This window comes from Triticum aestivum, chromosome 1B, assembly GCF_018294505.1.
Source record: "Triticum aestivum cultivar Chinese Spring chromosome 1B, IWGSC CS RefSeq v2.1, whole genome shotgun sequence".
Lineage (NCBI taxonomy): Eukaryota > Viridiplantae > Streptophyta > Magnoliopsida > Poales > Poaceae > Triticum > Triticum aestivum.
The window spans coordinates 401,966,828-401,989,033 of record NC_057795.1 but is presented as its reverse complement, the minus strand read 5'-3'; the positions used below and the strand labels follow the sequence as shown (position 1 = coordinate 401,989,033).

General features: G+C 44.4%; 2 protein-coding genes across 2 annotated transcripts; one reads left to right on the top strand and one right to left on the bottom strand.

Moving 5' to 3' along the window:
* Positions 1-3,517: 3,517 nt before the first annotated feature.
* On the bottom strand, positions 3,518-5,044 carry LOC123127368 (uncharacterized). The gene has a single exon (XM_044547021.1). The coding sequence runs from the start codon at positions 4,988-4,990 to the stop codon at positions 3,770-3,772; it is 1,221 nt and encodes a 406-aa protein (XP_044402956.1). The 5' UTR covers positions 4,991-5,044; the 3' UTR covers positions 3,518-3,769.
* Positions 5,045-8,818: 3,774 nt separating this feature from the next.
* Positions 8,819-11,097, top strand: LOC123091752 (uncharacterized). Its single transcript, XM_044513369.1, has 3 exons — positions 8,819-9,853; positions 9,948-10,146; positions 10,769-11,097. Exons 1-3 carry the CDS (start codon positions 9,356-9,358, stop codon positions 11,050-11,052), a joined length of 981 nt encoding a protein of 326 aa, XP_044369304.1. The 5' UTR covers positions 8,819-9,355; the 3' UTR covers positions 11,053-11,097.
* The last annotated feature ends 11,109 nt before the right edge of the window (positions 11,098-22,206 follow it).

Sequence of the window (22,206 nt, the reverse complement as noted above, 5' to 3'; positions counted from 1 at the left end):
TTTAGACTTGCTATTGGGACAAAAAAAAAGGTTTGGCCCGAGTTGCGAGTCGAGGGTAGACTTGCAACTGGGACAAGAAAAAGGTTGAGCCCCAGTTGCGAGTCGACGATGGACTTGCAACTGAGACACAAAAAGGTCAGGCCCTAGTTGCGAATCGACGGTGGACTTACAACTGGTTATCAAAAAATTGGGCCGCAGCTGTGAGTCGAAGGTGGAGTTGCAACTCGGACAGAAAAGGTTGGACCCTAGTTGCGAGTTGACGGTGGACTTGCAACTCGAACAAAAACAAGTTTGCCCCCAGTTGCAAGTCAAGGGTGGACTTGCAACTTGGACAAAACAGGTTCGGCCCGAGTTGCGAATCGAGGGTCGACTTGCAACTTGGACAAAAAAAAGTCTCGCCCTATTTGTGAGTCGAGAGTGGACCTGAAACTAGGACAAAAAGATTGGGCCCCGAATCGAGGGTGGACTTCCAACTAGGACAAAAAAGGACGAACCTCTGTTGCGAGTTGAGGGTGGACTTGTAATTAGGAGGAAAAAAATGTCGGGCCCCAGTTGCGAGTCAACAGTGAAATTGCAACCGGGAAAAAAAATCTCGGGCCCAGTTGCGACTCGAGTGGACTTGCAACTTGGACAACAAAAGTCGGACCACTAGTTGCGAGTTGAGGGTGGACTTGCAACTCGGACAAAAAAAGTCACATCCTAGTTACGAGTCGAGGGGGTTGCAACTGGGACGAAAAAAAGGTCGGCCCCTAGTTGCGAGTCGATGATGGGCTTGCAACTAGGAAAAAAGGTTGAGCCCCAGTTGCGAGTCGGTGGTGGACTCGCAACTGGGACAACAAAAATGGTAGGTCCCAGTTGCGAGTCGACAATAGGCTTGCAACTAGGAAAAAAAGGTCGAGCCATATTTGCGAGTCGACAGTGGGCTTGCAAGTGGGACAAAAAAAATGTCAGGTTTCAATTGCGAGTCAAGGATGTACTTGCAACTGCGACAAAAAATGATCGGACCCTAGTTGCGAGTAGAGGGTGAACTTGCAACTCGAACAAAAAGATCGGGTTTCAGTTGCGAGTCGAGGGTGGACTCGCAACTTGCAAAGAAAATGGTCAAACCCCAATTGGCGAGTCAAGGGGACAAAAGTGAAGCCAAACATGCCTAGGCCAACAACCCGATACGCAAAAAACAAATAGCGAAAAACGCAAAAAACAAATAGCGAAAAGCAAGGAAGAAGATACATCGCTTGCAATTGGGAAAACTATGAATCTAGTTGCGAGTTGATGGTGGACTTGTACCTAGGACAACTACGAAACTATGAACCCAGTTGCGAGTCAAGGTATGACTTACAACTAGGATGAAACAAACTACATGCCAGTTGCATGTCAAGGGTGGACCTATAACTGGGATGAAAAATAAATCACAGGCAAAATTATAGGGATCAAAGGTTGGTCAGTGAGAAGATGAGGATAAGCTGCATCGTCGAACCCCCAAATGATGATATATATGGGACCACGTGGAAAGAAACGCGAGAACATGATGACACAAAATAAACAAGACAAGAGGGCGCGCGACAAAAAATGACGAGCTCACATGGACGCACATGTTTTGGTTTGTACGAACATTAAGGCAAACAAATTGGACAGTTAGACATATATGAGCTAAAAATTCATCTAGATTGGATTTAGCAAATCTGAAACAAAAAATCTAGCTACATGGTCAAACCAAAAAAGCAAAAGAGGGAATAAAAAGCCACATGGCCCTAAAAAAACTAAGCCCACAGAGAAAAACCAATACACAAAACATAATAACGGCCCACTAAAAAGAATATTGTATCAGGCCTCACTGCTTCACGAGGGACAAACAGAAAACACGACGCAACGATAACGAGCATGACTCAGAAACACGTGTATCTAACAATATACGAGTTAGATGAAACATTGTTAACTCTCATTTAGATGAGAATTAGCAAACCAATCCAAAACAAGACCCCAGACCGCACAGCAAAAACGGCCAAGCATGCACAAACATGTCAACAAGTAGACACCAATCACATGATGCGACACATAGCGCGTGTGACAAAAATAACCCGTGATCAAGATTTGCATGACATTCGAAGCGAACATATGAAAGAGCGAAAACAAGTTCATGAATTTTAAACAAATAAATAAAGAAAGAAAGGAAAAAGGTAAAAGGGAGAAAAGGATAAAATAAAAATAAAAACAAAAAACCCACGAATTTAAAACTAGTTCATAATTGAAAGCAAATAATGAAATAGAAAAAATAAAATAAAACGGAAACAAACAAAAAAAATACTAGGAGTCAAATGAAAGTATACAAAAATGAGAAGAACTAGAATTGACTCGTTGCACATACTTTTGACAAGAAAATAGAAAAACGCAGCCTATGACGAAAAAATACTAAGGCACACTAGATGTGAGGCGCTGGAGAAAAATGCAACTGGACTATAGACAAAAACGGCCTGCCAGCCCAATATCACAAAAACAAACACGACAACGGGCCAACCTCGTACGAGATACAACCTGGACATGAGCTACGCGCGAGACAAGGCTGAACGAGCGAGCGCACCGGCCAGACCATCACGTTTTGCACAAATATTAAAGACAAAAGACAGATGATCCAACGACTCTGGACTTAGATGTGAGATAGCTATTTCACATCTAGATATGAAATAGCAAATCTGAACCTTCTATTGTTCAAGTTAATCCCTGCAAGCATTATTCTGCATAATGAGGCAGCCCCAATCTTCAGTAAACACTCCGGCAACCAAAATTTTCAATAACAGAACTGATAAAATGCAACCTGGGAAACTGGTCTGCTAAATGTCTAGATAAAGTAAACTTATGCGGTTGGACATCTTAGCTAGGAGTACTTAATAAAATTAACGCTTACTTGAACTGCAATTCCACTGTTCCCTCTTCATCCTCACCCCCTCCCAATTTAAGTTTAGCCAGAATCCAGCGAGGACTTCTCTCCCAGAAAGAAGGGACGGTCCGAATGTTTATCTAACTTGAGCAAATGTGTGATGGATAGCACCAATGGTATTGACAGAAACATCAAACAACCACGATACTGATAAGAAAAATAATACAGTACTCCGTTATGTGTAGCAGCATATAATCTGAAGTCACCTGCTAACACAAATCTGACACAACAAATATATATTTCGTGTGGTTCAGTGTTTCCCCCCCGGGTTTTTTAAGTGAGCTCATTCTACTCCACAAATCATAAAAAGTTAAAATTTACCCGAGCTAATAAACTCTGAAAAACAGAAGTGGCAATGGTTCTCCAGAGTTAAATAAAGTGAACTTAGCAAAGATTAAAACATATTCCCTTCACCAGAAGAGAGGCACTTCAAAACATGATAAAAGAACAAGAGCTGTCATTTCATAACAAAAGATCAAATCAAGTTCTTGCAAGTATCAAGATCCGCAGAGTTTAAGCTTTCAAGTATGCCAATTTGGTCACTGATTTTTTCCGGTTTCAGCTAAGCTGCTCACGTAGTTCTTGTCAATTTCCAACTATATTATATATCTTATTGTGAAAATATCTCCGTCATAGAGTACAGGTTACACATACTGCAATAGACGAGCAGCCGCACTGTCTAGTACTGCTCACTAAACAAAAGTAATATTAAAAAAGACAATGTTATGAGTTCATCACCAGCCGAACAAACTATTGATATTTGGAGTATCAAAATTGCTACAGTAACAGAAGACACGAAGGGGACTCCAAAAGTATTGGAAAAGACTATATGCCTTATCCTTGTACTTTCATATTATTGCCTGCAGTAAAAAAACTTGTGAATGGGTGGACGGTGGATGTCGTACATTCGGCCAAAGGATTGCTTTCAAAAATCTTCTTAAACTGCAAGGACTCAAGATGGACCATGAAGACGCCTCCATTTGTTGACACAAATATCACATTCTCATCTCCAGCAACACCCAACACTGTTTGCAGATTTGTCCATTCGCCTGGTCTCAGCGGAAGAAGCTTGTTCAACTCAATTGCTTGTGCCGGCATCCATCCAGCAACTCCATCAAAATCAGTCGTCCTCACCCATAGTTGAGCTACGAAGTCATCTGACACAACGATGAAGCCAAGCCCACCACCCAGCGTACTCAGGTAGAGGCCATGATGACTAGCATGGGCATCAGGCGGCACCTCTACAACAGCTAGGGTCTGCGTATCCAAATCAAGCTCAAGGATGCCAGTCTGAGTACCAAAAATAAACCAGTGAAGTGAATTGCCAACCAGGATGCTTCGACTTCCAACACAAGACATAGTGTGATACGGAACATCGGTCGATATGAGATCGCCCCATGAGTTGGTCTCCGATGAGTAGACGCATGCTCGCGCGACGAGCTTGTCGGCGCACACCAAGACGACCTTCAAGGGGCTCGAGTGGCAGCTGCCGTGCACGTGGTCCTTGTCGCCGGCAACACAGAGCACATCCGCTTGCACATGTGACTTGCTCCAGTCGTGATCCAACTTCGGCGGACTGCCTATGAAACGGCGGTCGCCTGTGACGGGATCCCACACCAGGACCTGGCGGCAGCCCTTGCCGAGGTGGTCCCCCCTGGTGAAGAGCACGCGGCCGTGGCGGCAGCGACGGAAGGACCAGATGCCGTCGTTTCCCTCGACGCCGCCGCCTTCGATGCCGTCGAACCGCACGGAGAAGCGCTCGGGCAGGATGAGGTCCGGCCGATCCAGGACCGACCTGAAGGAGAGGTCTCCGCGGTAGAAGTCCAGGAACACGCCGATGATGGGGGGCTCCCGGTGGTGGGCGCAGAAGCGGCGCAGGAATTGGGGATCGGCGATGAGGTGGCGCCACTGCTTGCAGACGAGGGAGGCGCGGGGGAGGGAGGAAGGCTGCGCGGGGAGGCGGATGAGTACCTCGGGGAGGAGGTTTTCATCGTCCGTCGGGGTCGTCTTCGCCGGCGGCGGCAAGGCGGAGCGGCGGCGGCAGATAGGGTTCATCTCGTCTCTCCTGTCGATGCGGCGTGATCGATCGTGTCCTCTCTATCTATGAGGAATATAAATACGTGGTCACTGTGTCCTGAGTATTTATTATTTCATTGCATATACGGGCTGAGCCATCCGAATTCGAATACAATCGGGACTAGTACGTACAATGCGGAACGTATATGTGCACGAACATATTTTTTTCCGAAAAATACACGAACAGATTTCTAATCGAAAACAAACTCTCTTTACCGTGTTTGTCCCCGACGACTACGATGGTGCTCATAAGGTAGAATGTACGTGTACATATTTTTTAACACACTACAAATACAAGTGCTCATATGGACATACATGTACACCCTATCCGCATCTTCGAGTGAGTTGGCATATCATTTCGAGGTTTTACGAAGTTCATCTTCTTTCACTAAACGCGAATCGCCAGAAATCCTGAAAAATAAAACCAAAAGAAATGCGAACACCCGAACTTAAATCTTGGTGGGTTGAGGATACCATTGTCCATTTAACTATCCAACCATAATTTGGTTCACGTGCGTGTGTATATTCATAAAGATAAGTGTATGCATGTATATATATGAGTGTATGCGTCTGTATACTTTGCTAAACCAAAATACCGCCTTTTTCCTGTCTTAGATACAATTGGGAGTACATTATTTTCAACTATTTTTTACGAGGAAAACTTCCGGCCTATTCATCAATTGTCAAGGTAGTACAAAAAAAAAATAGAAATAAAAAATACATCTCGTGTGTCTCTGTGGCAGTAGTGGTTGTTTGGTGGTATCGATATCTCGATGTAATTTATTATGGTTGAGATGTTTTACACTATAATAGATCTGATCATTTAAAAAATGACGAAGATAAATAGTTTGATGTGTTGTCTGTTGAATTTTTTAGTAGTTAGATGCAGAGTTAGGACCTAAATATTCAGCAAATGTCAGATTTTTTAGACAGGCAAATCAAATCTTTTTTTCTGTTTGTGATAATTCTTTTAATTTTTTATCATGTCATGGCAGTACAAAGAATATAAACATAAATAAAAAATTACATCCATGACGTAGTCATTTAGCGACGATTACAAACACTAGAACAAACTGAAGGCATGTTGCCGTCATCACCCCTTCCTCACGGAGCCAGACAAACTTGTTGTACTAGATAGTCGAAAAGTCTTTGTGCTAAGGCCCTACATGACTAGCGCACCAGAACAATCACCGCCGATGAAAAGAAGTATAGGTTGAAAGAATCCAACCAGTAAACACACGAATGGATATGATCAAAGACCAGCACCGGCAAACCCCGCAAAATTCGTCGGAGACATGCTTCCGCACGCCCTTCGACGCCGGTAGACACATCATGGAACAAGAGCCAAGTAGGAAGAACCTTATTACATTTTCAGGGAGTCGCCACCATCTCATCATCATTCTGAGCAGAACATAATAAACAATAAACAAACTCATAAAAATATTTAACAACGGAACAAGATCCCTCCTACCAGCAAGGATCGGGGTACCACCGCGCCTCTATGGGCGTGGAGCCACCGGAGACGAGGCAGGCCGGTGGCGACCCCGCGGTAGGGAGAGAAAACCTAGTTTTTTTAGAGGAGGTGGCGGCTAGGGTTGATGGCGTCTAGTCGAACATTCTTTCATGGCAGATTATGTTTATAGACAATGGTAAATTTAGTTGGCGAGCTGAAATGATCGAGAAGAGGTGTCTAGAGGGGGGGTGGTGATTAGACCCTCAACAAGTAAAGATAACAGTTTTTAGGTTTTTCAAGGTGAGGTTGCAAATTAGCACAATTTCAAGCATTCACAATACAATTCAAGCAAGCATGCATAGTGTATATGCGCAACGAAAAGTAAAGCATGTAACTTGCAAGAAAGTAAAGGGATGGGATTGAAGTGTGCAAACGCAATTGGAGACACGAAGATTTTTGGCGTGGTTCCGATAGATGATGCTATCATACATCCACATTGGTGGAGACTTTAACCCACGAATGGTAACAGTTGCACGAGTCCACGGAGGGCTCCACCCACGAAGGGTCCACGAAAAAGTAACCTTGTCTATCCCACCATGGCCATCGCCCATGAAGGACTTGCCTCACTAGGGTAGATCTTCATGAAGTATGCGATCTCCTTGCCCTTACAAACCCTTGGTTAACTCCACAATCTTGACGGAGGCTCCCAAGTGACATCTAACCAATCTAGGAGACACCACTCTCCAAAAGATAATAGATGATGTGTTGATGTTGAACTCCTTGCTCTTGTGCTTCAAATGATAGTCTCCCCAACACTCAACTCTCTCGCACAGATTTGGCTATGGTAGAAAGATGATTTGAGTGGAAAGCAACTTGGGGAAGGCTAGAAATCAAGATTCTTGTGATTGGATTGGAATGTCTTGCTCTCAATACATGAGTAGGTGGTTCTCTCTCAGAAAATGAGTAGTGGAAGTGTTGGCATGTTCTGATGGCTCTCTCACATATGAAGAAGGGGGTGGGGGTATATATAACCTCCACACAAAATCTAACCATTACACACAAATTCTCAAACTCGGTGGGACTGAATGGTTAAACTCGGTCAGACCTACTTGATTCATAATGTGAACGTTAGGCATTTCGGTGGGACCGATAAGGTCAACTCGGTGTGACCGATGTGTTAGGGTTAGGGCAAAACCTTATCTCGGTGATACCGATTGCGTGAACTCGGCGAGACCGGTTTCAGCAATAAACAGACAAATACTTGGTCAAGCAAACTCGGTGGGACCGGCTACGTATCTCGGTGAGACCGAAATAACTGCAATAAGTAACAGAGAGTTTGCAAGGTCATCTCGGTGAGAACGAGATCTCATCTGTGAGACTGAACTGATTAGGGTTTGTGGCAATGGCTATGTCAAGTGAACTCAGTGGCGCCGGTTGAATCAAATCGGTGGGGCCGAGTTTGACTTTAAGTTTAGGACATATGTGGAAATGAGAAAGTGGTTGAGGGCTCTCGAGAATATCACCAAGCACTTTGAGCAAGCAAGCCATTAAGCAACACCTCATCCCCTTTTAATAGTATTGACTTTTCTATGGACTCAATGTGATATTGGATCACTGAAATGAAAATATAGAGTCCTGAGTTTTTGCCAATGTTTGTCCTTAGCATCTTGAAAGGGTTCCACAATCTTTTATCCTGCCACTCCAATGTTAAACTCATCTGAAATATACTAGGTAGAAGTAGTAGTCCAACAAAAAATATATTGACATTAATTATCAAAATCATCCAGGAAGTACTTGTGCTTTCACGAGCATAGCCAAATCCGTCTCAGTTTATTCTTTGTTAACAAATTGTCACACAACTTAAAATGCCATGAAAACAGTACTCGTTTGAACTATGAGTGTGTCTAGAACTCGGTCGAAAATGTCAACATAGTTTTGTTTCTATGATTGGCACGATTGGTGCTGCAAACGACGATGAAAAATATTGCGACCGTACTGCAAACAACAACAACATGTGCTATAACAATTTTGATTAAAATGCTACAACTGTCAATGAAGAATATTGCAACCGGTGAGATGACCTGCTACAATCGGCGATGGACGACACGTGCTACAACCAGCAAGACGGGTGTTACAACTGATAGGAAAAAATGTTGTAAACGATGGGATAAAATGCCGCAGGTTGATTCAGACGCGGTTAAATATGAGTAGATTGAGTTTTAGCGATCCCGTTGAACTATCTCCGTTATAGGAACAGAAAAACATCGTAAATCTGTGCAATACATCGCGCTGGAAAAATTAGGAGTCCTCACAACCGAATTGTCTCTCCAACTCCTCTTCCTTTGATAGTATTCTCGCTTTTTTCTCTTACAGAAGTTTCGGTCCCCCCAAACGCCCTCCGCCGTCAGCGATGCAGCCCGATCTCGCGGCGGCGAATCGCCGTGTGATGGAGGATTTGACGAAGAAATATGGAGTGACCCCCGAAACCATCGACTATGTGACCCTTGGCCCGGTGTGCGTCGATCCCCGCCGCATCGTGAAGGTGCCTCGTCCTCCGATCCCTGCCGCCGGCGCGGAGGGGCCGCCGAGGCGTCACCCCCGGGCGGAGCCGAGCCCGCTCGAGGCAGCGCTGCTGGACACCGTTCACTGGCACCACCTCCAGGCGCTCGCCATGATGGACCGCGGGATCGTCGGCCGCCACGCGCACGGCATGCTGCTCGCGGGCTACGCCTACGGCCTCCACGACCCCGTCTGCAACATCCTCGCCAACTGTCTCTGGCACGATATAGTGTTCCCCGCTTCCTCGAGCCAGGAGGTTCTTCAGCCCATGATGCTGAGCTGCAAGGCCATATTCCACCTGGCTCGCCGCTCCCTTGACGCCCTCGTCATTCATGAGGGCGTACGCGCCCACCATGTCTGCTGAAGAGGCCGTGTCCTACCTGAGCAGAAGTCATGGCAACCTTCACCATGCCGCCGTGCTTGTTGACAGAGAAGATGTTCTCCACGCAAACCGCATGGACGACGCCTTCAGGGCTGCCATTCTGGCAGCGCATCTCCCTAGTGATGCAGCTCGCGAGGCTCAATTCTTTTTCATTGTCAACTGTGCTCCTACAGATGCTTTTCTTGCAAATCATGGAATTCATGGTCACCCATTAGCTTTTGGATTATCTGACCTGAGGCCGCAAAGCAATTCATCGCTTATAGTGCTTGAATTTGTCAAGTTGGCTGCTTCCAGTTTAGCTCTCACACAGCCGGCACCAAGCTCGCCGAGCCTAAGCCAAGGAGCATATAGAGCGTTAAGGATCAAGATGCATGCCTTCAAGAGGGATCAGGAGTTTTGCCTTGGTATAGTAAACATGGCACTCAAGAAACTTGCGTCCCAGTTTGGGGTAAAATTACCGTTTGCTTAATGGCTGATTTATACTATTTTGGTTTTCCTTCAATCTGCTGCATCTCTAAAATGGTTTAATTTTCATTATTCAGGAAATTTATCAGATTCATCTACTATGCGGCAAGAGTTTGGTTACTTTGGTTCCTGATAGCTATTATCACGTCAACTTCTTGGCATCTCGTGAGAGTGAACCTAATCAGCCTAAGCTGTTTTTTGCTGAGGTTCGTGCTTCACTTCAAGATGTGGATGATGTGACCTTGTGCTGTCCCGTGACATTATCAGAAAGAACTGGTATGCCAAGTTTTTCTTGTTTTTCATTAGTTCATATGACCGAATTCTCATGTTACACTTGACTGAGTTTTTAGAAATTTACCATTGGCAAGTAAACGTCTAGTTTTGCGCAGATCCTGTTTATTTAGTATCTCATCTTACTGAATGAATTTCTCTGATACTAAAAGAGAGTAGGGCGGAAACATGAATTAAACGTGCAAATCACTTAACTTTGGGTTACACACTTACACTGAAATTAATTTTGGGTTAAACAGGGAGTTTTTGAGTTCGGTTTATATGATAGCCTCGAGTAGCAACTGAACTTTCACATTAGACCAGACTAAGAGTTTCTAAAGTTGAGTATTTGCAACAGATTTACTCATTTAGCATGAATTGTGTTTTTCTCAGATCAATCATTTAATTGTGTGGCAAGCACATTTTGCTGAAACATCTAATTCTGTATAGAAACTGTTTATTTCAGCTTTATTCCAATTGGATTTGAGTTACCAAGGATTTTTTTTTATTATATGCTCCATTCAATACGAAATATGAATATTATGATACAACTTTTGTTGCTCAATGCATTTTTGCCTTGCGATCCAAGCTAATTACTGTTTCCTTTTGATGGCTGCTTGGTAATTAGGTGGATGTTCTGCTTGTGAGTATATGGGAATGAAACTCATCCATCCTGTAGATGAGAAGTTCAATGGACAATGTGACTTCACTAAGGGTAGAGACCCACACATTGTTAAACTTTTCAGGAAAGACCCTACCTCAGAGTTTGATGTTCCACTGATTGATGATTACATTTTCTTTGAGCTTGATCAACACCCTGAGGTTACAACCTTCCTGGAGACCTCTTACTCCTATATGAGTGATGATCAAGTGGACCTGAGTCTTTTGTGGTTTGAAAATTACATGCCTTGAGCTGTGTTATTACTGGTATGTATATGATATTTATAAATATTTGTATGCCCTAACTTAGGCATTTTAATTGGTCAAAAGCAGATGTAATCATAGAAACTAGAAATTTTGGGGATACAAGAATGCATACATCTTGAATACACTAACAACAATCAAAGAGACATCACTATGGGTGTCCGAGATCACTCGATGAGGAATACTCGTCGATTGGGGTGAAGACAACTTTGAAGGTCCGACTACAAACTAGTTCGCAATTAAACAATAAGAAATAACTATGATATGCAATCTGGATATTGCGAATACAAATAAAGTATAGATGATGGTTGTGGTTTTGTAAGTGGTCTTGGCCTAGTCGTTGGACAAGTACATGAAGTTGCAGCTATGGTGAGCTTTTTACTAAACAAACCCATGTCTAAACGATGCTCTAGGAGCACTATTTATGGAGGGGCGAAGTGCAAATTCAGCCAACCCAACTCTAGGTAGATTTACTTCGCAAAACGCGGTAAAAAACTGTCTATGCCCCAAAAGTTAACTAGCATAACATTTGTTCAAGGCTATGGATGAAATAATGAAGTGTCAGCTTGTTTATTTGATCCATGTCTTCATGCGTCATTATGGTGGCTTCAAAGTCTTGAGATCTTCATTTGAAGCTCCATCTCATTCATTGCGCGTTCACCTGAGTCTCCGTCTCAGTTTCCATGCTTGATCATGCTTCAACACTGGTCCTTCTTGTCAATGCTAGGCCCTTCATTCGCGAGAAGTATGAACACATGAAATTTTCACAGCAACATGTTCTCGTGAATATTCCCCAGACATGGAATTATCTGATAAATTAATTATCATGTGGAAGCTCTAGTGAGGGATGCAGATTTGCGTGGATCTTGAAAATTAATAGTTGTGGAGGCTGTGGGTGTAACAATCATTGAGATGTCCTGATCGAAAACACCTCCTAGCTAAGTAACCAATACAAATACGTTTGTATAATAGTACACATCAAATTCCATTTTTTTATTAATAGTAAATGATAATTCTGTAATTACAAAACTGGTAAAGGGCCGTGTGGAAATTGTAAAAATAGGAAGGACTTCCAGAATAACAGCGTCCAGGGTGAACTCTATTGCTAACAGCGTCCAGGTTTGGACGCTGATATGGACGGCGTCCAGTCATGCCGTTCGATTGGTGCCCTTATTAGGTTGAATTGAATCGTTTTCCTCTTATAGATAGAGGTTTCATAACTTATAAAACCTAATACGCATGCAGCCGTCGCTCCTTACATCGTCTCATTGGCCGCTCGTCATTAGGATCATTTGCTCATCATTAGGATCATCGACTTGACTTACGAATGGCGCATGTGAGTTATTCCACGACCTCGTTGAATCTTCTTTGTTTGGTATTCTGTATAATTTATTCAGGTGGATTGTATAAATGACTTTGTTGTTACTCTTGGTTAATATAGTTGGTAATTGGCTAATTTATGAGAACAAATAAGTCTTGACTTTGAGTCGGCGGCCGTGCTTTTTGCATCTACATGCCGATGCACCACTACCAGTATTTCTAGGAGCGTGGCGTGTCAGCGCCGTAGCTCAATGTGAACCTACCGCACATGTGGCATCTCAACCTCGATAGGGTTCTGGTGCCGGCCTCAGGCCACGCACAACTGACGAAGATCCATCGCCGCACGTGCTCTACTACCGGCCAACCTTCGCCGTGACCCAATGTATGTGGTGGATTTGCCAAATTGGGAAGTGTGGTTCGCCATAGAGAACAACCAGCGTTGCCGGCAGTGCTTCAATTGTGCGTCCGGTGCACTGTGCGCGCTCGCCGCTCCACCACCACTGCCGGTCGTGGCAGGCCGATTAACAGCTGGCAGCCTTCCAACAGGCGTTCTCGTGGACGATGGCGTCAGTCTACGTCGACCTGACCAAGGAGGAGGAGGACAACAATGACGCTGCCTAGATCTACCGCCGCCGCTAACTGTTTTTATAGTTTTCATTAAAAAAACATTTAACTAATATAAATAGGACTTCTGCTGGCTGTTTTATTTTTTAAAATTTTCAAAATCCAGCGCAAATGAGAAATGCTTATGTTCGTGTTGGACACACCTACGAATTGACGGACAAAAACGAACACTGGCGTTCGCTTGACCAAATGAGCAAAGAACGGAGCAAATCCACGTTAGTTTCAACCAAACAGGGACGCTAGTAACAACAACGTCCAGGTGTGGACATGGTTAGCCACAGTGACCAGGCCTGAACGCTACTAACCATTGCGTCCTTCCTATTTTTCAAAATTCTAACTTATCATTACTAGTTTTGGAATTACATAATTATTATTTATTATTAATAAAAAATCAGCATCAAATTACAATCCTGCTATAGCAAGGTGACGCTCATTCCACTCCTTCCTCTCCCCTCCTCTCGCCCGTCGGGTGCACCTTCTCCTCCATCAAAGAATGGTTTATGCAGGTTTGGTCGCCACTGGTTTTTGGCATAGCTTCCTGTCCCCTCTGCCCTTAACCTCTCCTTGTCCCAGTCTCGGAGTCTCGGGTACCGGCAAGCCCTGGGATCGAGGTAGAGACAAGAGACAAAAAATAGTTGCACAAAAATGTATAATAAAGTTATCTTAAATAATTGACGATCCCTTCGTGTGCGTACATGAGGCTATGAGGATATGCCTCAACCCTTAGCCTGTGGGTATTACTCACACATAGTTATTGAATCACAAGCAATAGACATTGTATAAATAGTTACTGAAAGATGAATGATTAAAAGTCTTACAATGCCACTAATCATGATGGAGTCTTTTTTTGTAAATAATTAAACTAATGGAGGTGGAGGCTATGTTGGTGGAAATGGCTATGGAGATGGGATGTTGACGGTGGCTGTGTTAGATGGTATTGGTGATGGTGAAACTACATGGGAATTTTTACTGGAATTTTTACTCTCCTCCTTTCACTTGTGAGTCTCCTTCTCCTTTATATAGTGCAAACAGTAAGGTTTCAGGGCGCCTCTGTTGCGAATTAGGCTCGGGTCCCTTCACGGAAGATGTCAGAGATGACATCATGGAGGCGATGACGCCTGGTATGACTGGTCGTACGACCAATTTTGGTCATACCGTACACTGTCTTATTTCCTGGGACCTCCTGTGAGCAATTGTATGGAATAGTCTCCACCTCCAACGTATCCCATATATGCCTTGATTCTTTTACCTAATAACATTCATCTGCGCAAGGAACAAAATAAACAATGAGATTTGCAATTGTTAGTAATTAGTGGGCAAATTGAAGTGATAATCTCAAAATATCTGAGAATGCCAGGTTGAAACACGGGTAAGAGTTACTGGAATATTCACTCATCAACCATCTGTGTTGGATGCATACGGTTGATGTGACACTACGGTCAACATTCCGCATGATCATGGTCGTGTCTCGAGTAGTCCAAAGGTCACTTTGACTAATTTTGACTAGACCAGATGATGCTTCTCGCAGTCGGTAGACCCACGAGGGAGTCGAATTCGGCTCATAACACAATTCAAAGGTGACACCCGGTGCATCGATTGCACACACTCAAACACAGTCCGTCTATGTGAAATGGGCGTCGGCGGTTGACTCCCTCGAGTTTCACACCACTCGGCAAAGCTTGAGCTAAGGGCGGATTTGATATCCCCGGCGGCACAAGTTGGCCTCCATGCCAGAGCCAAATGCTTAAGTTTGCATACTCGGCTTCGAAACTGAAAGTCGAAAGCGTTCCTCTTCAGGACAAATAAATGACAACTGTCGACTCGGATAAGTCTAGGCGTTCTTCGTGTTTCACTCAAAATTCTAGATACACCCTTCAGCGGGCCTTCGGCCAGACTCTAGCAGAAAATTTTGGGTATCACCAAGACTTTGCCATATAACATTTTCACGTATTGTTTGCGAGTCCATTAAGGCCTCCGGTAGGCGACTCAGTAGCACGCACAACCAATTTGTCGAACAAAACTTCCTCAAGCCAAGAGTTGATGTTGATGACTGGATCAGACCCGGGGCCTACTGACAGCGAGATTCCCTCAGGATAGGCCCATAACAAGGAGTCGGAAGAGCAACACTGTAAAAGCCCTAACTAAGTCCATTTGGGTGCATCCACTTTGACGGGGCGGTCCCAGAAGCCCATCCAGCTGATCCACATCTAGAAGCTTATTCGAGTCGTCCTCCACGTCCACACGACTAGACCTTTCGTGGGTCATTAAAGCTCACTTACAAACAACGCGATCAAGTTAACTTCATTGCAATGTATTAAATTTGGTGGTAGTGATCATTGACTCAGCTGTTGTACTCTCATTCACGTCACCCCCTATATAAGGCGAAGTTATGTGAGAATCTAGTTAAGTATTAGGGCATCTTTGACGCCGTCCAGCAAATGGACACCCTAAACGTCCACGAAAACGTCCAGGCGTATCCGTGGACAGCGATAGCGGAGCCGGCCATCCCATCTGGTGCACCAAATATCCACACCTTGTGCAATGGGGAGAGGAGAGAGAAGGGAGGGAGAGGAAATGATGGGTTTATTGTGGGGTTCAATGCTTGTTTGTGTTGGAAATATTCCTTAGAGGCAATAATAAAATGATTATTATATTTCCTTGTTCATGATAATTGTCTATTATTCATGCTATAATTGTGTTATCCGGAAATCGTAATACATGTGTGAATACATAGACCACAACATGTTCCTAGTGAGCCTCTAGTTGACTAGCTCGTTGATCAACAGATAGTCATGGTTTCCTGAATATGGACATTGGATGTCATTGATAACGGGATCACATCATTAGGAGAATGATGTGATGGACAAGACCCAATCCTAAGCATAGCACAAGATCGTGTAGTTCGTTTGCTAGAGCTTTTCCAATGTCAAGTATCATTTCCTTAGACCATGAGATCGTGTAACTCCCGGATACCGTAGGAGTGCTTTGGGTGTACCAAACGTCACGACGTAACTGGGTGACTATAAAGGTATACTACGGGTATCCCCAAAAGTATCTGTTGGGTTGACACGGATCGAGACTGGGATTTGTCACTCCGTATGACGGAGAGGTATCTCTGGGCCCACTCGGTAATGCATCATCATAATGAGCTCAATGTGACCAAGTGGTTGGTCATGGGATCATGCATTACAGTACGAGTAAAGTGACTTGCCGGTAACGAGATTGAATAAGGTATTGGGATACCGACGATCGAATCTCGGGCAAGTAACGTACCGATTGACAAAGGGAATTGTATACGGGATTACTTGAATCCTCGACATCGTGGTTCATTTGACGAGATCATCGTGGAACATGTGGGAGCCAACATGGGTATCCAGATCCCGCTGTTGGTTATTGGCCGGAGAACTGTCTCGGTCATGTCTGCATGATTCCCGAACCCGTAGGGTCTACACACGTAAGGTTCGGTGATGCTAGGGTTGTAGAGATATTAGTATACGGTAACCTGAAAGTTGTTCGGAGTCCCGAATGAGATCCTGGACGTCACGAGAAGTTCCGGAATGGTTCGCAGGTGAAGAATTGTATATAGGAAGTCCAGTTTCGGCCACCGGGAAAGTTTCGGGGTTCACCGGTATTGTACCGGGACCGCCGGAAGGGTCCCGGGGGTCCACCGGGTGGGGCCACCTATCCTGGAGGGCCACATGGGCTGAAGTGGGAAGGGAACCAGCCCCAGGTGGGCTGGTGTGCCCCCCTTGGGCCTCCCCTGCGCCTAGGGTTGGAAACCCTAGGGGTGGGGGGCGCCCCACTTGACTTGGGGGGCAAGTCCCCCCCCCCCCCCAGGCCGCCGCCCCCCCTTGAGATGGGATCTCTAGGGGGCCGGCACACCCCCTAGGCCCCCTATATAAAGAGGGGGAGGAGGGCAGCCGCACCCTAGTCCCTGGTGCCTCCCTCTCCCCCCGTACCACCTCTCCCTCTCGCTGAGCTTGGCGAAGCCCTGTCGAGATCGCCGCTACTTCCACCACCACGCCGTTGTGCTGCTGGATCTCCATCAACCTCTCCTTCCCTCTTGCTGGATCAAGAAGGAGGAGATGTCTTCCCCAACCATACGTGTGTTGAACGCGGAGGTGCCGTCCGTTCCGCACTAGGATCTTCGGTGATTTGTATCACGACGAGTACGACTCCCTCAACCCCGTTCTCTTGAACGCTTCCGCTCGTGATCTACAAGGGTATGTAGATGCACTTCTCTCTCTTGTTGCTAGATGACTCCATAGATTGATCTTGGTGAAGCATAGAAATTTTTTATTTTCTGCAACATTCCCCAACAGTGGCATCATGAGCTAGGTCTATGCATAGTTTCTATGCACGAGTAGAACACAAATTTGTTGTGGGCGTAGATGTTGTCAATTTTCTTGCCACTACTAGTCTTATCTTGTTTTAGCGGCATCGTGGGATGAAGCGGCCCATACCGACCTTACACGTATGCTTACGTGAGACAGGTTCCACCGACTGATATGCACTAGTTGCATAAGGTGGCTAGCGGGTGTCTGTCTCTCCCACTTTAGTCGGATCGGATTCGATGAAAAGGGTCCTTATGAAGGGTAAATAGAAATTGGCATATCACGTTGTGGCTTTTACGTAGGTAAGAAACGTTCTTGCTAGAATCCTATTGCAGCCACGGAAAAACATGCAACAACAATTAGAGGACGTCTAACTTGTTTTCGCAGCATATGCCTTGTGATGTGATATGGCCAAAAGGTTGTGATGAATAATATATATGTGATGTATGAGATCATGTTCTTGTAATAGGAATCATGACTTGCATGTCGATGAGTATGACAACCGGTAGGAGCCATAGGAGTTGTCTTAATTATTGTATGACCCGCGTGTCAATGAATAAATGCCATGTAATTACTTTACTTTATTGCTAAACCGTTAGCCATAGTAGTAGAAGTAATAGTTGGCGAAGAACTTCATGGAGACACGATGATGGAGATCATGATGACGGAGATCATGGTGTCATGCCGGTGACGAAGATGATCATGGCACCCTGAAGATGGAGATCAAAGGAGCAATATGATATTGGCCATATCATGTCACTATTTGATTGCATGTGATGTTTATCATGTTTTTGCATCTTATTTGCTTAGAACGACGATAGTAAATAAGATGTTCCCTCATAATAATTTCAAGAAAGTGTGTCCCCCGAACTGTGCGCCGTTGCGCAAGTTCGTTGTTTCAAAGCACCACGTGATGATCGGGTGTGATAGATTCCAACGTCCACATACAACGGGTGTAAGACAGATTTACACATGCAAAAACACTTAGGTTAACTTGACAAGCCTAGCATGTATAGACATGGCCTCGGAACACAAGAGACCGAAAGGTCGAACATGAGTCGTATGGAAGATACGATCAACATGGAGATGTTCACCGATGATGACTAGTCCGTCTCACGTGATGATCGGACACGGTCTAGTTGAGTCGGATCATGTATCACTTAGATGACTAGAGGGATGTCTAATCTGAGTGGGAGTTCATTAAATAATTTGATTAGATGAACTTAATTATCATGAACTTAGTCTAAAAATCTTTGCAAAATGTCTTGTAGATCAAATGGCCAATGCTCATGTCAACCTCAACTTCAACGCATTCCTAGAGAAAACCAAGCTGAAAGATGATGGCAGCAACTATATGGACTGGGTCCGGAACCTGAGGATCATCCTCATAGCTGCCAAGAAAGCATATGTCCTAGAAGCACCGCTAGGTGAAGCACCCATCCCAGAGAACCAAGACGTTATGAACGCTTGGCAGTCACGTGCTGATGATTACTCCCTCGTTCAGTGCGGCATGCTTTACAGCTTAGAACTAGGGCTCCAAAAGCGTTTTGAGCAACACGGAGCATATGAGATGTTCGAAGAGCTGAAAATGGTTTTCCAAGCTCATGCCCGGGTCGAGATATATGAAGTCTCCGACAAGTTCTACAGTTGTAAGATGGAGGAAAATAGTTCTGTCAGTGAGCACATACTCAAAATGTCTGGGTTGCACAACCGCTTGTCTCAGCTGTACATTAACCTCCCGGACGAGGCGGTCATTGACAGAATCCTTCAGTCGCTCCCACCTAGCTACAAGAGCTTTGTGATGAACTACAATATGCAGGGGATGGTGAAAACTATTCCTAAAGTATTTTCAATGCTGAAATCAGCGGAGGTGGAAATCAAGAAGGAACATCAAGTGTTGATGGTCAATAAAACCACTAGTTTCAAGAAAGGCAAGGGTAAGAAGAACTTCAAGAAGGACGGCAATGGAGTTTCCGCGTCCGGTAAGCCAGTTGCCGGGAAGAAGCCAAAAAATGGACCCAAGCCTGAGACTGAGTGCTTTTATTGCAAAGGGAAGGGTCACTGGAAGCGGAACTGCCCCAAATACTTAGCGGAAAAGAAGGCCGGCAACACTAAAGGTATATGTGATATACATGTAATTGATGTGTACCTTACCAGTACTCGTAGTGGCTCCTGGGTATTTGATACCGGTGCGGTTGCTCATATTTGTAACTCAAAGCAGGAGCTGCGGAATAAGCGGAGACTGGCGAAGGACGAGGTGACGATGCGCGTCGGGAATGGTTCCAAGGTCGATGTGATCGCCGTCGGCACGCTACCTCTACATTTACCTACGGGATTAGTTTTAAACCTCAATAATTGTTATTTAGTGCCAGCTTTGAGCATGAACATTATATCTGGATCTCGTTTAATACGAGATGGCTACTCATTTAAATCTGAGAATAATGGTTGTTCTATTTATATGAGAGATATGTTTTATGGTCATGCCCCGCTGGTCAATGGTTTATTCTTAATGAATCTCGAACGTGATGTTACACATATTCATAATGTGAATACCAAAAGATGTAAGATTGATAATGATAGTCCCACATATCTGTGGCATTGCCGCCTTGGTCGCATTGGCGTCAAATGCATGAAGAAGCTCCATACAGATGGACTTTTGGAGTCTCTTGATTTTGAATCATTTAACATGTGTGAACCATGCCTCATGGGTAAAATGACCAAGACTCCGTTCTCTGGAACAATGGAGCGATCAACCAACTTATTGGAAATTATACATACTGATGTGTGCGGTCCAATGAGCATTGAGGCTCGCGGTGGCTATCGTTATGTTCTCACTCTCACTGATGACTTAAGTAGATATGGGTATGTCTACTTGATGAAACACAAGTCTGAGGCCTTTGAAAAGTTCAAGGAATTTCAGAATGAGGTAGAGAATCAACGTGACCGAAAAATAAAGTTCTTACGATCAGATCATGGAGGAGAATATTTAAGTCACGAATTTGGTACGCACTTAAGGAAATGTGGAATTTTTTCACAACTCATGCCGCCTGGAACACCTCAGCGTAACGGTGTGTCCGAACATCGTAATCACACTTTATTGGATATGGTGCGGTCTATGATGTCTCTTACTGATTTACCGCTATCATTTTGGGGATACGCTTTAGAGACAGCTACATTCACTTTAAATAGGGCACCGTCTAAATCCGTTGAGACGACACCGTATGAATTATGGTTTGGGAAGAAACCTAAGCTGTCGTTTCTAAGAGTTTGGGGATGCGATGCTTATGTCAAGAAACTTCAACCTGAAAATCTCGAACCCAAGCCGGAAAAATGCGTCTTCATAGGATACCCTAAGGAAACCATTGGGTATACCTTCTAGCTCATATCCGAAGGCAAGATCTTTGTTGCCAAGAACGGGTCCTTTCTGGAGAAAGAATTTCTCTCGAAAGAAGTAAGTGGGAGGAAAGTAGAACTCGATGAAGTACTACCTCTTGAACCGGAAAGTAGTGCATCTCAGGAAGATGTTCCTGTGGTGCCTACACCGACTGGAGAGGAAATTAATGATGATGATCAAGGTACTTCAGATAAAGTTGCTACTAAACTTCGTAGGTCCACAAGGACACGTTCCACACCAGAGTGGTATGGCAACCCTGTCCTGGGAACCATGTTGTTAGACAATGGTGAACCTTCGAACTATGAAGAAGCGATGGCGGGCCCAGATTCCAGCAAATGGCTTGAAGCCATGCAATCCGAGAGAGGATCCATGTATGAAAAAAAGTATGGACTTTGACAGACTTGCCCGATGATCGGCGAGCGATAGAAAATAAATGGATCTTTAAGAAGAAGACGGACGCGGATGGTAATGTTACCATCTATAAAGCTCGACTTGTCGCTAAGGGTTATCGGCAAGTTCAAGGGGTTGACTATGATGAGACTTTCTCTCCCGTAGCGAAGCTGAAATCCGTCTGAATCATGTTAGCAATTGCCGCATACTATGATTATGAGATATGGCAAATGGACGTCAAAACAGCATTCCTTAATGGCTATCTTAAGGAAGACCTGTATATGATGCAGCCGGAAGGTTTTGTCGATCCTGAGAATGCTAACAAGGTATGCAAGCTCCAGTGATCCATTTATGGGCTGGTGCAAGCATCTCGGAGTTGGAACATTCGCTTTGATGAGATGATCAAAGCATTTGGGTTTATGCAGACTTATGGAGAAGTCTGCGTTTACAAGAAAGTGAGTAGGAGCTCTGTAGCATTTCTCATATTATATGTAGATGACATACTTTTGATGGGAAATGATATAGAACTTTTGGACAACATTAAGGCCTACTTGAATAAGTGTTTTTCAATGAAGGACCTTGGAGAAGTTGCTTACGTATTAGGCATCAAGATCTATAGGGATAGATCAAGACACCTCATAGGTCTTTCACAAAGCACATACCTTGATAAGATATTGAAGAAGTTCAATATGGATCAGTCCAAGAAGGGGTTCTTGCCTGTGTTGCAAGGTGTGAAATTGAGCTCGGCTCAATGCCCGACCACGGCAGAAGATAGAGAAAAGATGAGTGTCATCCCCTATGCCTCGGTTATAGGGTCTATTATGTATGCCATGCTGTGTACCAGACCTGATGTAAACCTTACCGTAAGTTTGGTAGGAAGGTACCAAAGTAATCCCGGCATGGAACACTGGACAGCGGTCAAGAATATCCTGAAGTACTTGAAAAGGACTAAGGACATGTTTCTCGTTTATGGAGGTGACGAAGAGCTCGTCGTAAAGGGTTACATCGACGCTAGCTTCGATACAGATCTGGATGACTCTAAGTCACAAACCGGATACATGTATATTTTGAATGGTGGGG